The sequence below is a fragment of the Polyodon spathula genome, chromosome 12 (genome assembly GCF_017654505.1).
Source record: "Polyodon spathula isolate WHYD16114869_AA chromosome 12, ASM1765450v1, whole genome shotgun sequence".
Lineage (NCBI taxonomy): Eukaryota > Metazoa > Chordata > Actinopteri > Acipenseriformes > Polyodontidae > Polyodon > Polyodon spathula.
The window spans coordinates 41000327-41016013 of record NC_054545.1 but is presented as its reverse complement, the minus strand read 5'-3'; the positions used below and the strand labels follow the sequence as shown (position 1 = coordinate 41016013).

Here is a 15687-nt window from a genome sequence, read left to right as displayed (position 1 = left end):
GGGTTTCCCCTTGCAATAAAAAAGCCCGTATTGAAGATATGGTACTTGAATTGTAGGAAAGAAAAGGCGACTCGAAATGAAAATCAACCTTCAGTTGATGGACAGTGATGGATCTGGTTTGGAGAGCTGCGGTACAGGAGACGAGATGGGCATTGTAGAAGGAAGATATTCTTTATTGGACATCTAAGCATATCATTTATCATTTGTTCTCTTTTTATGATGTAAATGTATGTATTTTTATTACAACAAAATGTTGTCTTCATATATTTTTTTTTAATATCATGAATCCTTTAACCAGAAGACTATCTAAACTACACAAAGTTTGTATATAAACCAGGTCTATTGCTTTACACCTAGCTCAGAAGCTTTTGCCCTATTAGATAAAATAAAGTCCCCAAAACAATTACACCTCATTTTTAGAGGACTAAGTGACCCAATGGCAATCAATGTACCTCCCCTATATGTTGGTTAGGCATTTCAGAACAACATTTAAGTTTTCACTGGTGTTTGTAGTTACCCCACTAGTTGGGCAGTACACATGTAATGTTTCCAAAAGGTACCTGACACTTTTTTTCATTGATAGTACTCTAAGAATACCTAGCTCCATGTCGGACAGAAATGCTGTAACTGCATTTTGTACTCATCTTGTGACTTACTTTCCAAGCTTGAATGTAGTGTGATATGAAAGCATTAGGGGAACTTTAGATGATACATCAATAATTTACTATAATTTGTGGTAAACCTGCTGTTACAACCAAATCAGGCACCAACACATAATCCCATATGAAGCCATCTGTGTGCACTATAGTTTCACAAATTGCATAGCGCTCATCATGACTCAATCTAGTTTTGGCTCGTAGTGCTTTTGTTGAAAGAGGTAAGTTACGTGTTCCTTGGTTTACACATAAACTGCATCATGTCTTGGGTTAATGCGAGGTAAATGTGTGACTTTGGTTGTGTCCAAATTGGTCAGTATGGTGTACACTTCACTCAGTGTTAATAAATCTTCCTGGAACAGGTATACTGGGCAATGGCCAGCTGTTTGTACTTTCAGTCACTCAGTTCAACTATAAAGCTTATTATTTATCTTTACATGGTGTTCAGAATAATTAGTATTTACATTACTGATTCCTCTTTTACAGTGCTCACCTTGTGGAGTATGTTTTGAACGTCTCCATAGGTCAGATAAAAAACAAATCTTTTTCTGCTTGGAAGTCCACATTTTTCCACAATCTGAGCCCATAGACTTCCAGGACATCTATAACGCTATTCAGAAAGTGCATCTACTTCAGTGTCGGATGCTCTTCATCTTGGTGTATCTCTTCAAATAGGGCTTATTTGATGGCAGCATTTGAGCTTTATTAACTTACTAGAAAATTATAATAAATGTGTAATGGCTGCAGTATAGTACACTGACCTTAGGTTTCGGTGTTGGGAGAGGATTATTCATTGTTTTACTAACAATAACATAACCAATCAGAGTGCAATGTCTTGACAGGAACATTTGCTGGTACCTTCGAATATCTCCTGTCAGGATACTCACTCTCAATCTGCTCCAGCGCAGTACACGAGAAGCCCGTCGATGCGTGACTTTGTGACGTTTTTCCGGATGAGGTCACGCAGACTGCGAACTTGGGCAGGTTTTGCGCAGGATCTGCGCAGATTTATGAAAGTCTGCGTTTCGCGAACAGCAGCCGCGACCTCAAAGCGCTCAATCCTGCAGGCGGAAGAGGCACGACGTCACCAAGGTGTGAAAGGTCAGCCGAACCCCTTTCTTCTTTCTTTATTGTCAGCGGCGGCCATTGGGAAAGAAGAGTGAGTAGCTTTCTGTGACTGTAATCCCTCTCCATCAGCGATAATTCAGAGAAATACCCTGAAAAACACACGCTTTGTGATTAATACGTATACTTAATAATAAAGTGAAATCTATATTTGGAGTTGTACTGGTCGTGTTAAGATAATAAAGACGCAATACAGCTAAGGTAGGCACTGGGTTTGTGGGATATGGTAGCGTATATTTAAACCTAATTTAGTAGTGTGTTATTTGTTACAGGTAACATTAACACGCTGTACATATCAACATAGACGAACTACGGTAAATGTTGCGTTTAAATCTTCGTACAGAAAGCGAGTAAGTCTTACATTGTAACTGTACTTGAGAGTACTATTTACAAAAAGTGTGTTGTGTTTTAGGAAGTAGCTATAATGTAATATACACTTGCTATATTTATATATATAAAGTAACGTTTGTGTCAGCCAATGCAGTTGAAGTCAAGGCATGGACTGTGTTGTCTCATAAATAATTGCGTTAACATATATAATACTGTATCGGGACTAAAGATGAACTTTTCCGAGTTGAGATTGTGTTGTTTTATAGTAAAGAACGTGTTGTGTTTACATAGTTTTACAGCAGGCCTGATTTGGTCTTTCGAGGATATTTTGCAGTAATTCTACCAAGTTAAAACACTACTGCTTTTTAAGATTTACATTTTAGAACCATGTAGTGTGTATTAGTTTGCCATGCAGTATGGACAACTTTTAACTACTGTCTTATAAAGGTGCCTCTAAGTAGCCAAGTGCACTAATGTGTGTGTGTGTGTGTGTTTTGTTATTTATTTATTTTTTTACATCAAAGCAATTCCAAGAGCCAAATGAGTTTCTTTGTGAAACAGTGCTGACCTGAAATTAAGAAAAAAAGGCTGTTAATTTATTTAAATGTCTTCATGTTAACACACTTTTCTTGCAGAGATGGGTAAATTTATGAAACCCGGAAAAGTGGTAATGGTCCTGGCCGGACGCTATGCTGGACGCAAGGCAGTTATTGTAAAGGTACAGACCAATTTACTACCTGACTGTAATAGTAACTTTTGGCATAAGAAATTACAGACGTGCTTTTTTGCATGGTGGTGTATTGAAGATAAGAGAAGTCAGAAGTGGTTGACCGTTAGCCATAATGCAGGATTTTAATAGGAAATTTAAATGAGCATATCTTTAAGAAGAGTAAACCTCACCAGTTCCAGATCTGGTAACCATTGATCTCTGTTTAATAGTGATTGTCATGTCCCGATTACATAGGGGAGGGTGTAAACAATGTGACTAATTAATCTGTTCTGCCTTTGCTTGATAGAACATTGATGATGGCACCTCTGACAGGCCGTACAGCCACGCCCTGGTTGCTGGTATTGACCGTTACCCACGCAAAGTGACAGCCACAATGGGCAAGAAGAAGGTTGCCAAGAGGTCCAAGATCAAGGCCTTCGTGAAGGTCTACAATTACAACCACCTGATGCCAACCAGGTTAGTAACGATTCAGCAGTACAAATACAGCTCTAAACATTTTCAACATGCTCTTGTACCTCAAGGTAGTTTGTGTAATTTCTATACGTTGGCATACCTAGACTAGTTTGAAGTTCTTCAGCTGGAGATCTCCATCTTGGACTTCTACCCATCTAGTGTTCAAAGACATTGTTATGGTGTTTTTAGAAATACTGGAAACTCATTGTTTCAACTAAGTCTGCTTGCTCACAAAGGTATTGTAGTATTTGTAAATGTGGTATGAATTATATGGTGTCTTGACAGAATACAGGTTTTTGTAAAACCTTGCAAGTGTTGAGGATTTAGGTTCCCAATACCCAATGGATCTGAATGCATATGTATACAGTTACTGCTGGAATGTCAGGGCAGGAGAAATGAATTGAATGCAAACCAAATTTGCTCAAATTGGATAAGTCATACCTTCTATAACAGCATCCTATAGTTAAGATGGATTTTCAACCGGGGGTACTTCTAAAGGTCATAGGGAGTATGCAGGACGACTTAGAAATGCACAGATAAAAATGAAATTAAGAGAAAGTAATGATCTTTATTTTTAACGATATTATGTATTCTCTAAACCATGATGTGTACTTATTTAATCTCTTGTTTAGCAGCTCAAAGTGAAAGGCTAATGGTGGTGTTTTCAAACTGAAAACACAGCGTAGCGGCCTGATTTACAGCACCATTTTTCCAGATAACAACACAGTGGCCCGTTACGCTCAACAGCGCTGGCGAGAACCCTGCATATCACCTTAAACCGTGTGAACTCGGTAATCATGGTATAGAAAAATGCCAGTTTTGAAAACTGAACCAGTTTATATTGTGATTTACCGTAAAAATGGTATACCGTTGCATCCCTAACCTGGTCTCTTGATATTTCTGCTAAACAATCTTCTTTTTCTGTGTGTTTGTAGATACTCTGTCGATATCCCTATGGACAAGACCGTTGTCAACAAGGATGTGTTTAGGGACCCAGCCCTGAAACGCAAAGCCAGACGTGAAGCCAAGGTCAAGTTCGAAGAGAGGTGAGTGTAAATGGATTTGAGTTTCAGTAGTTTTGTGGGTTGATTCGTGAATGGCTTGTGTTTATGCAGTATGAACTGGCAGCAAGTTTACACCAAATGTACTTTTACCCTTGGGTTCTGAGAGTCCATGAAAAAAATATTCCCATTAGAAATCCTAGATATTACATTGTGTTGGTAACACTAAATTGTTCATAGCACAGGTACTGCTTTTCTTAAATGGGATTAACACATTGTGTAGTGCAATTTATGTCTTTTTGCCTGCATGGAACTAGTCAACCAATTTTGCCAGTTTTCAGTCTTCTGGGCATAAACTATTTATACATCTGTTCAAGGTTGGCTTTTAGTTTAAGAAATGGTAAATTAAAAATCTGCGAGATATTAAATATATTTAAAAAAAACAGGATTATCACAGCAGCTCGAGCCTCTATTTAAAAATTTTAGGCAGCAAAAAGTAAACAAACCAGATTATGTGCATGCAGTGGTCTTTCTGCAAAGCGTCAAACGTGCTGCTTGAGAGGGAGTCAAAATCTCATGGGACAGAAAAAAAGGCAAGAACATCATTCTGAAATGCCTTGTTTAAACGGTGCCTAACCTGCTGGAAATGTGTGGTGATTTTTATATAGATTGTATATATTATATATGTTTTTGTTGTGACTGGAATTGTGAACGTGTGGCTTGCAGTGCACAGTGAAAGGGGATGCAGGTGCTCCAGACAACGACAAACACAAGATGGTTCACAATTCCAAGCTTTATTTCCGCTGTGTTGCATGTCAAGAACACTAAATAATAATACGCACGGGCTCTTCACAACAATGTGTATTGCGTAAAAGGAGGGTTACAGTCCAGAACGTAAAAGACACAAACAGAAGTGCACACACTTTCAACACAGTGCGTGCTCTTGGTGCAGTGGGGTGCAGGTTGCCAATGGTGCTCTGTGTACTCTGAGTTTGTGTGCTGGCCACAAGTGACAGCTCACTAACTCTTTAGCCGTCTATCAAGAACAAACAGCAACAATTAGTCACGTACAAAAAAAACAAAACAGGAAACACTCACAATCCCACAGTCCTTGTTGCCTCCCGTCAACCACAGCAAAAGAACCGATTACAGCGTCATGTCCCCCCTAAAGTACCCTCAGCCCCGCCTCCTCTGATACCTAGTTCAATCACGTCTCCTCCAATTTATGACATTCAGGGCAGTGACTCCTGGTATCGTGATGCTATCCCTTTCCTGAATGGCTGGCTTCTGACTGCCCCTGGAATGTACTGCCCAACCATTCAGTGCGGGGCATGCAATTCCTGCTGTACAGTGCCCTCACAGGTCAAGAGGGAAATTGTTGATTCAGATTCATTTGCTCTTTGTCACAGGAATGTAGTAAATGAGAACCAAAATGGTGAGGGTCGTAGCTTGAACTGCTATTTGGCATCCTTTTGTTTTGTAGTTAATTCACTGGTGTAAAGTAAGGCCTACACAACATGTTCTTTACTCCCTATGGATATATATATATATATATATATATATATATATATATATATATATATATATATATATATGTGTGTGTGTGTGTGTCTTTGTAGATAGAGCTTTCTGTAATCATTGTTGCATCCTAGTTCATATTGTACTTGGTAGTATTTACTTACTGTAAACTACTGTTTAAATAGTCTTGCATTGTAGTACTTTACTGTCTTGTAACCTGTATGTCACCTTGAATAAAGGTGTCTGCCAATAAATAATAATCTTGATGGAATCTTTTTTTTTTTTTCCCCCTCTGCAGATACAAGACCGGCAAGAACAAATGGTTCTTCCAGAAGCTTAGATTCTAAACTTACAATAAATGTGTACAATCCACCCACTGGTCTGTCTTCAATGAGAAAGGGTTGCAGTTTGCAGAATATTGAAATGTGAACATCTTTGTTTCTATCTCTTGTTGAATATGCATGAAAAGGGTAATTGTTTTTCTGCAGGTTCCTATATTTGTGTTTTCCACGCTGATTCAAAACATTGGTGGCTCTTGCACCTCCAAATATGTTATAGTTTCTGTTCCGATCCAAAACTAACTTGCGAGTATATTTGGAGGTGGGATCTCTCCCTGCAGAAGTGTATATGTAATACTATGTTGCATCCTCCTGGGATGCATATTCCAGACAAGGACAATGGTGACGGTGGACATCCCTCTAAGTTATGTATATATGGGGAACCGCATATCCACTTGAAGAAACTTAGTGGGATGTTCTGTTTGAGCATCATTCTGGGGATTTAAATTAGTGCTTGTCATGTGTCGTCACACTTGGATTATTAAATATAACATAACTTGGTATTTGGGATTAATTCACAGTTGGCAAACTTCTAGATGGTTTGACCTACAGCTGTATGTGACTTGAACAAGAAGTTGCAATTCATTGAACAAACAAACAAATTCGGAGCCTAAATTAAATTATTAGGGCTGTCGCTTGATTAAAAAAAAATAACGGTAACAATCTTATAGTGGCTGCCCTGCATAAAATCAAAAAAATCAGTAGATCTGTAACAGTATCTTCTTGGAGTTAACTTTTTTTCAGTAAGTCATAAACTTCTGTAAAACGAAATGCTTGTCGCATTTGACAATTCTGTGATAGAAAAGTAAAATTGACATTTACAAAGGCAAAAACAATACGTATTTCTGAACAACAGTAAACATAAAAAACAGAATATAAAGTATTATAAAAATAGGATTTTAATCTAGATAACACAAAAAAAAATAGGAACAATATGGATGAAATTGCCAGGCTATAGAAATTGGTTTTTAGTCTGTACTTGAAGACATTGATTGAAGGGGCTTCTCTAATTGTGATTGGCAAGTTGTTCCATAATTTAGGTGCCATATAACTAAAAGAAAGACTGGCTCCAATGACACTGCAACTCTTCCACTGGTGCTTCACAGACCATGGTTACCACGGCAACGCCTCATGGAGTGACTACTGGGAGTGGTGAGTTGCCATGGTGACCAGGCAGCTTTAACTGGCACTATGAACCTGTGCCTCACTATTGCAATCTTCTGGCTCCTGCTGGTGCACTTTTCCAACGTGACAGCAAGTTCAACTTGCCGAATTTTGACATCTAAATAATGCAGGCTCCTCTAGTAGACCTATGTTAACTTATTTATATACATCACATAACTATTATAAAGCAAATGTTTTATACATAGACAAGGATTTTAATCTCAATAACCAAATATATGCTACCCTGCTTCACTGAAGCCAATAGTTACAGTTCTAATCATAACCTCTAGACTGCAGCATAACACCACAAGCTCTACATAATTTAAACTGGTTTGCTATCACTGCGAATCCCGCACACTCCAAACTTTCTATTAATTCCTGCAGTGTCTCACGCGAGGGATTCTCAGACCCCTGCTGACTCAACTTTTTTTGCTACATATCAAAGCCAAAAATTTGCCTTAACTCTCAAATTTCCAATTTCCGCTGCATTCAGCAGATCTCGGCTCTATAGAAAGCCACTGCACGCTACTGACAGCATTTCATCGTTACACCCTCAGATCTCTGCCTAGTCAGGAGATCTCACCTCTGCTGTTAATTACTCCTCACTACAGCAAGTCTTGGCACCCTCTTCAGATCTGCTCACTATTGCAGCATGCAAAAGTTGATTTAGTTTACTGTTTAACTCAGCAATTGCTCTCATCAAGAGCTTCCATTGCTCCAGCGTTCCCCTAATACTCAGATCTTTAATATAATGCATCCACTCCATCCCTTCCCCAACACTCCTATCCCGCACAGGACGCAGCGCTCTTGTTCTATCCACATAGCATCTCACTGCCCGAACTGGGCAGGGGGAATTTAATCTCCTATCTGACTCCTCCGGGATGGGAGGGGGATGGAAAGCCTCTAGTTCCACTGATTGATTCAAGTGGGGCCTTCGTGAGAGCCTCCAGTAACAGGTCTAGACTCCTTTCAGGGAGGACGTTCTTTATAGGAGGATGTAACTGCCAGTGTATGTGCGCCCGGGGATACAGAGTCATGGGAACATGGCAAGCCGATATGGCTGCTAGGTACACTTTCAATGTAGAGGGGGATTTACCTGCCTCTAGTAGATCTTGCAGAGGGAGAACCACAGGGGGCAATGAGTAGGTAGTCTCTGCCATGGCAAAGAGGTCGACCTGTGCTTCCCTGAAGTGTTGCCAAATGCATTGCACCACCTGAGGGTGCAGTCGCCATTCTGACAGGGTGAGGACCCTCCATGGAGAGGAGGTCCGCTGCCCAGTTCACCACTCCCTGGAGATGTACAGCCCGGAGGGACAGTAGGTGCCTCTGTGCCCAGATCAGCAGCCGAAAGGCTATGCGGTAAATCCCGGGGACCGAAGCCCTCCCTGGTGGTTCACGTATGCAACCACTGATGCTGTCCATGCGGACAAAGACATGTTTGTTGCAGATTGAAGTGGATTGCTGTCAGCTCTAGTGCATTTGTATCCATGGATGTCCAGCGGCCCGACCAGGATTGTAGCAGCCTACAATCGCTAGTCATTGTAGGCTGTTGAAGTTTTTTTTTTTAACGAATGTAGTTGCATATTGTTAGCTCAGCCCTCAGTTGCTGAGTTTTTGATTCCAGGGAAGTGGCAAGCCAACTTCCAGTAATTAATTTTAAGGAAACTCACAAAAAACTTGAAGGAGCTCTGAAGAGTCAATCACAACTGGAAAAGATTAGTTTAATACTCATCCACCTTATCTACCTGTCTGTGAAAGGCAAAAGAGGCTGAGATCTCCGCGCAGTGACTTTATTACTTTGGTGAGGTGGGACCGAGGATGTCACTCATAAGAACATAAGAAAGTTTACAAACAAGAGGAGGCCATTCGGCCCATCTTGCTATTTTGGTGTTAGTACCTTATTGATCCCAGAGTCTCATCAAGCAGCTTCTTGAAGGATCCCAGGGTGTCAGCTTCAATAACATTACAGGAGAGTTGGTTCCAGACTCCCATAATTATCTGTGTATTATAAAATTTTTCTGTTCTGAATGCCCCATTATTTAATCTCCATTTGTGACCCCTGGTCCTTGTTTCTTTTTTGAGCGAGGTGAACTGAACTGAACACAATATTCTAGATGAGGTCTTACTGATGCATTGTAAAGTTTTAACATTACTTCCCTTGATTTAAATTCAACCCTTTTCACAATATATCCGAGCATCTTGTTGGCCTTTTTTATAGCTTCCCCACATTGTCTAGATGAAGACATTTCTGAGTCAACATAAACGCCTACTGCGTTCAGTTTGAGAATTAATTTTTTATGTGGGACTTTGTCAAAAGCTTTCTGGAAATCTAAATAAACCATGTCATATGCTTTGCAATTATTCATTGTGGATGTTGCATCCTCAAAAAAATCAAGCAGGTTAGTTAGACACGATCTCCCTTTCCTAAAACCACGCCGACTGTCTCACAGGATACTGTTACCATATAGATAATTTTCCATTTTGGATCTCATTATAGTTTCCATAAGTTTACATATAATAGAAGTCAGGCTTATTGGTCTGGACTTATCTGGTTCAGTTTTGTCTCCCTTCACTCCACAGATGGGCCTTTTGGCAGCTTTGATACAAAATGCCTGAAAAGCAGCCATATCCCAAAAGTATTCAATTTGGCAGTCCTCTTCTACCAGCAACATCACCTATTTATGCTCTAGTTGCATAATTAATTGCTTATTCTAGTTATTTGATGTATATAAGGAAACGTAATTACATTGAATTATTTAATTGATCACACTGTATCACATATGGGGATTGCATTTATTTGCAGTCCATTATAACTTCATTTTCTTTTTTAAACGATTGTCAGACTATAACGTTATAGTCAGTTTGATGTAATTGTTAAACATTAACTTTATTGTAACAGTATACATTGCTTATGATGGATTAGTACATTATGTTTAATGTACTATTAATTACTATTTTATATTGATTAATTCATTTATTCATGTGGGTAACACTTTACAATAAGTGTCTATAATTCATGATAAATTACGTCTAAACTAATTTATCAGCTGGTAAAATAGGAATTCATGATGAATAGACTTTTAATTCTAATAATTTAATTCCGTGTCTGCAATTCATCATTAATTACATATGAACACTTATTTATAAGTCTTACCATGTATTTAATATAGCGTTGACAAGGCTGTTCACCCTTCTTTGTATAAAGATAACATATCGTTCCCCTCCACTAATAAGAGGGTAGCTTTAGTAGCTATTTCAATTAAGACTGGCTGGTCACTCATCTCTGCTTTGCCTTTTTGGTTCATACTCGCAGCTGCTTTTCAAAACTGCGCTGGATCTGCACAGATTTTTGAGGGTGGAGCTATGTGACGGCACGCAGTATCCCTTGCAGAACGGGATTCTGTGCAGAATTGCGGAAATCTGTGCTACAAGAACGCATCTATATATTGGCAAGTGCATACCGTGGTAAGTCTGTGATCTCTGAATTCATATAATACATTATATAATACATACATATATAAAGTGTTAAATGTCGATTATTGTGTGCTGTCTTCGTCGTAATGGTCTGTAAATGAGACAGATGAGGAGGTTTACTGGACAACATTTCAATCAATCACTGGAATCCGAGTTTTCCGATTGGTTGACGTGTGGTCTCTGCCTGGAGTGGGCGTTTCCTCGGCAGTAGAGACAGGCTGAGCAGAGAGATGAGATAGAGTTGCGGCAGGAAAATGGCTGACAGGTTCTCACGCTTCAACGAGGATCGTGATTTCCAGGTAAAACCTTGCTAAAAAACAGAACCGAATGTTATACAAGCTCTCGAGCAGGGGCAGACATTGGTACGAATGCAAAGCAAAATATTGTTTAACTATACTGGTTATATACAGCCGGTTGAGTGTGTGGCTTGTGCGAGCTTTATGAAGGAGGTTCATTCAGTATGCACGCAGGCAGTAATTCTTCCGTGGAGTGTCTCTGTCACTATTTTTTTGCATCATTGTCGTTGCTTTGTTATTAAAGCAGAGTGATCAAGCAGTGCCAATAGCTTCCTTGTTTTTTTTGGTGAAGAAGTGAATTGAACATTGCTATAGAACTGTATACTAGTGCAAGGGCATCGAAACTACGGTCATGCGGGAATTGTAATACCGGGGATTTTGATAACATTATGTATTTGTATACAGTTTATGTATTTACTGTCTCAATCTGTGTTTATGCGTTACAAAATATCCACAGCCAAACCCTGACTGCTGGCTACGGTACACGCACTCGGATGCTTTGACTTTGTTATGCACTGTGCAAAAACAAGGAAACGTGAATGTACTCTTGGAGATTTTTTTTTTTGGCATGGCAAACTGTTTTATCTGAGTCTTTTTCTTAACTGTAATATAAGTGTTAAATGTTTACATCTACAAGAAGTTAACTTTCGACACTCCGTTTACCGTTACAGCACTCCACAAGCCCGTTCATGATATGTACGCCATTTTTTGAACCAGCCGTTGTGGTTTCCACTCGCACTCATTCACGTCGGGAGTCTTTCTTTCGAAGGGAGTTAACACATGGAGGGGCAGCAGCTGTTTTACGCAAATGGCATTGCGTTTGCCCTTTCCAGTGCGGATGCATGTAATGCAGATCAGTGTATTTTCCCCAGAACATGCTGACTTGTGCAAAGCCAGGTTATTTACCACTGCCATGTGGCTTTGCATAACGATTCCGCAAGACATAGGCGGGACGTGATGGCCAGTTCAAGGAGCATATTCTGTACTTAACTAAAGGTGATGAAATTATCTTAGGAGCAGTGCTTTGCCAGGTTCTTAAACCTATATCCATGGCACATGGTGTAGTGGAGGTGTGTATTTATAACAGCTGCTCAACCAGAGACATTCGGCATATCTGAGGATATACTGAACACCTGTCAGTCAGTCCATATATATGTCACAATTACATTTACATATACCAAGAGAACGCTTATCCAATAATGAGGTTTGAACATTCCTTGCAAGATGTTTTTGAGGGGATCTGAGTCTAGGTCAGGATTACCTACTTAAGTTATGGCTTCTGATTAAAGTCTAAATGAAGACTCGAGGCCATATGATTGTCCAAAAGGGATGGATATTTGTTAAGATTTCATTGCACATACTGTAGGTCATGGCAGTAGCATTTTCATGGTACTGATTGCTCCAGTTTTGTAATTTCAACTGTGACTGGGGATGTATATGTTGTTGACATACAGGTTTCATATATTACAGTTGGTCGCCATAGTCGGCAATAAAAATGTCCAAATATGTCTCGGTACTTTGCGGTAAAACTAAAGACAATGCGATATGCCCATTTGTTAACCACTAGAGGGCGTTATCTGACTAGAAACTGGTTTGTTACAGACTAGTGCTGAAGCTGTTGATTTAAAGGCTGTGAATACCAAAAGCGCAAAGCTTAGATTGAGTTAAAGTAATTCTTGTACTGTATGATTCAGCTAACAGCTCGAATTTTAAAGCATAGTATTAATAAAGGCGTCATCGTTTAAGAGCCGCAGTAATTTTGATCAATTTAAAATAAACGCTGAGCCGACAAATTGAGGTAGTACAGTATATAAAAAGAATCTGTTCTGATGAAAATGACTATAAAAGAGAAATTAAAAATAGTTCTTAAGAGGATACACAGAACAGATTATTGAGAGAGAATTGAGAAAAGTTGACAAACTCAATAGAAATGAACTACTTGAACATAATAAAAGGAAAAAGAAGGTTAAAAGAGTACCATTCATAATGACATATTCTAAATTATTACCCAACATTTAAAAAATAGCTTGGAAGCATTTACGTATACTTAATAATTAAGAGAAAATATTTCCAGAAGTGCAGATTGTGGCTTTTAGAAGGGATGCAAATTTAGCTGACATTTTGGTACATAGTAGACATAAACAGATCATAGACACATTGCAGGACATTCAGACCTGTAAGAGCACAGGTAAGGTGTGCAAATATATTTGTAAAGATAAAATTGAAATCTCAAATTGTCCAATTTATTTTCACACAAGCTGTTTATTTTACACTCACTGTTTTAAAAGTAATTTTTTTCAAGGTAAAACAGGTTTAAAATGTACTGCATATCAACAGGACACTCAGTACTGTATCTCCAGCCCTGCCCCACCCCTTGTTTGCTGTGTTTATCACATACCTCTTCATAGTCGTGCATACTGATAAATCATTTCCTGATCACTCATTTAATCTCCAAACTACTAAATAATGCGACCCAAGTCATTATTTTATTACTATAACTTCTCAAAAAGCTCTGCAAATGTCTGTGATATTCTTTGCGCGCTGGATGCGGAAGCAGCTATCTCCTTTGTTTGTGCCCGTGTTATCTCTGTGTTGCACGGGGCTATCTGTATTGCTCGGATATGCCCCTGTTTTTTTCGCTTAATTTGGCTGCTATCAGTCTCACTCGGCCATTGAAAGGTTTTCTTGGCTTTATCTAAGCTTTTAAAAGTTTTTTTGCTGTACTTGAGTATAGTGATACTGCGCTTGACATAAGTGCCCTGCCTCCTCTATACTGAAGTCTTCAACTGCCAGTTCATGTAGATTAATAGACAGCAAAGCTTTCCGGGTACCATTTTGCTAACTGAAAATAACGCAGGACTTCAGTCCGCATAGAAGTTAGTGCCAGCGCAAATCCTTTCGAACACTGTGGCAGACCTGGTGAAGCTCTGGACCATCTGGGTCTTGAAGATTTTGAGCACAGGACTTTCTGTTAATAAAAATGTTTTCTGAAAACCTGCTGTATTAGAAAATATCCCAATGATTTTTACATCATGTATACAATTTTTTTTTAATTCTGTACTTTAATAAACAACCAGAACATAATGATGTGAAGTGCTTGTTATGTAACATCACTAGTATTAGTTATTACCCTGCAGACAGTCCTTTAGTATTGTGTAAAACATCAGACGTCCTCTCCTGGGGTATTTTGATCTATAATTTTCGAAGGACATCTTTACACTGCTGGGTCAAATGTTTCCATAAAGGTTGACGTCCATCAAGTACCAAAACTGTTCAATCAGATTTATATCCAGCGATAGATGTGGCCACACTGAGATTCCTTGACTCTATCCACGTGGTGATGAACATTCCTTATAAAAGTTTCCCATAGTAAAAGCCAAGCAAAGTGTAGTAAAGCTTATTGAAAAGATTTTAATTCATTGGTAAGCATTGTAAAACACAACAAAATAAGGTAAAGCATATTTTAAACATAATGGCATCCAGGCTGTGCAAATAGGCCGAACTTTGCTGGGGACTCTGAAGGAGGTGCCACATTTGCTCTGACGCTGTTGGGGTGAGGGATGGGAAACTGGCAGGGATTGCTTCTTATCGTGCAACAGCGAACCCTACTGACACTGAGCACATTCAGAGTGGGTAAGAGGCAGGGCTGGTCGCTGTTCTCTGTGATCGGTAGCCCCGCCCACCTCTGCTCTGGATTGCTCTGTGTAAAAGCGGTTCAGGCTTTAGGCTTGTGAGATCAGAGGACGCTCACACGCCCTCAGAACGTCTGTGCTGTGTGGGGACTCGCTGCGGTGAGGAGAAAAAACAGAATTGGACATCCCAAATTGGGAGGAAAATAATAAAAAATAATTGGTCACTCTACAATTAAAAAATAAATAAAATAAATACATAATGGGAAGCTTTTATAAGGGATGCTCTGTGTGCTTGTGAACTGTCATCCATAAACAGTGTTCTCCAGTGACAGGGGTTGGTACTAAAACACAAAGGATCTAGTAGCTGTCTGTTTATTCTTGACATGTCTCTTACTCATGTATTCCTCTTTAACCACAGGGAAATCACTTCGATCAGTATGAGGAGGGGCAGCTGGAACTCGAGCAGGCCTCGCTGGATAAACCCATAGAATCGGTAAGGCACTGAATTTCTCACACACACACACTGGGAGCAGGCTGGCTACAAATGTGTGGGAATGGATGGGAGCACAGCGAGGAATAGGAGACATGCGCTGTACAGTTATACAATTCACTTAAATTCACTTAGTTCTAAACATCTTTTATTTAAAAAAAAATGATTTAAAAAAAAAAAGGTTTTAAAGTCCTTTTATTTTTAGTGGGTTTTGTTTTGTGTGTTTGTTTTTTTTTTTCTTTTATATTGCCGTTAAAATTAAGATGTTTATACTGTTGTTTGACTGTGAGGAGTGGATAATGTACTGTGAACTGTTACAATTCAATGGATGGATTACAGATGTACATCATGTCCATTGGCAAGTCTTTGCAAATTCATAGCAGGCACACGTACACATGCACGCTGTCATCCAGACGGGACACTTGAGGCAGTCTGATGCATTCCTGGTTGTTTAATTCAGTCAATTACAAGTATGTTTCA

The 15687-nt window shown here is 39.2% G+C and overlaps 2 protein-coding genes across 4 annotated transcripts in view; both read left to right on the top strand.

Moving 5' to 3' along the window:
* Positions 1–1711: 1711 nt before the first annotated feature.
* Positions 1712–6185, top strand: LOC121325042 (60S ribosomal protein L27). The gene is made up of 5 exons (XM_041267345.1): positions 1712–1815; positions 2747–2829; positions 3128–3297; positions 4230–4340; positions 6112–6185. The coding sequence occupies exons 2-5, from the start codon at positions 2749–2751 to the stop codon at positions 6158–6160; spliced, it is 411 nt and encodes a 136-aa protein (XP_041123279.1). The 5' UTR covers positions 1712–1815; positions 2747–2748; the 3' UTR covers positions 6161–6185.
* Positions 6186–11006: 4821 nt separating this feature from the next.
* The window catches only part of LOC121323873 (G patch domain-containing protein 8-like), a 44469-nt gene continuing 39788 nt past the window's right edge, over positions 11007–15687 (top strand). For 2 of the 3 annotated variants that reach the window (XM_041265177.1, XM_041265179.1), the window contains exon 1: positions 15143–15210. Coding sequence is in view for 1 of the 3 variants with exons in the window: in XM_041265176.1 (XP_041121110.1) it covers positions 11044–11088; positions 15136–15210 (120 nt within the window). In the remaining 2 variants the exon portion in view is untranslated. Of the gene's footprint in view, positions 11089–15135; positions 15211–15687 lie in introns of those variants that run through there. The other variant, XM_041265176.1, reaches the window with a different exon arrangement.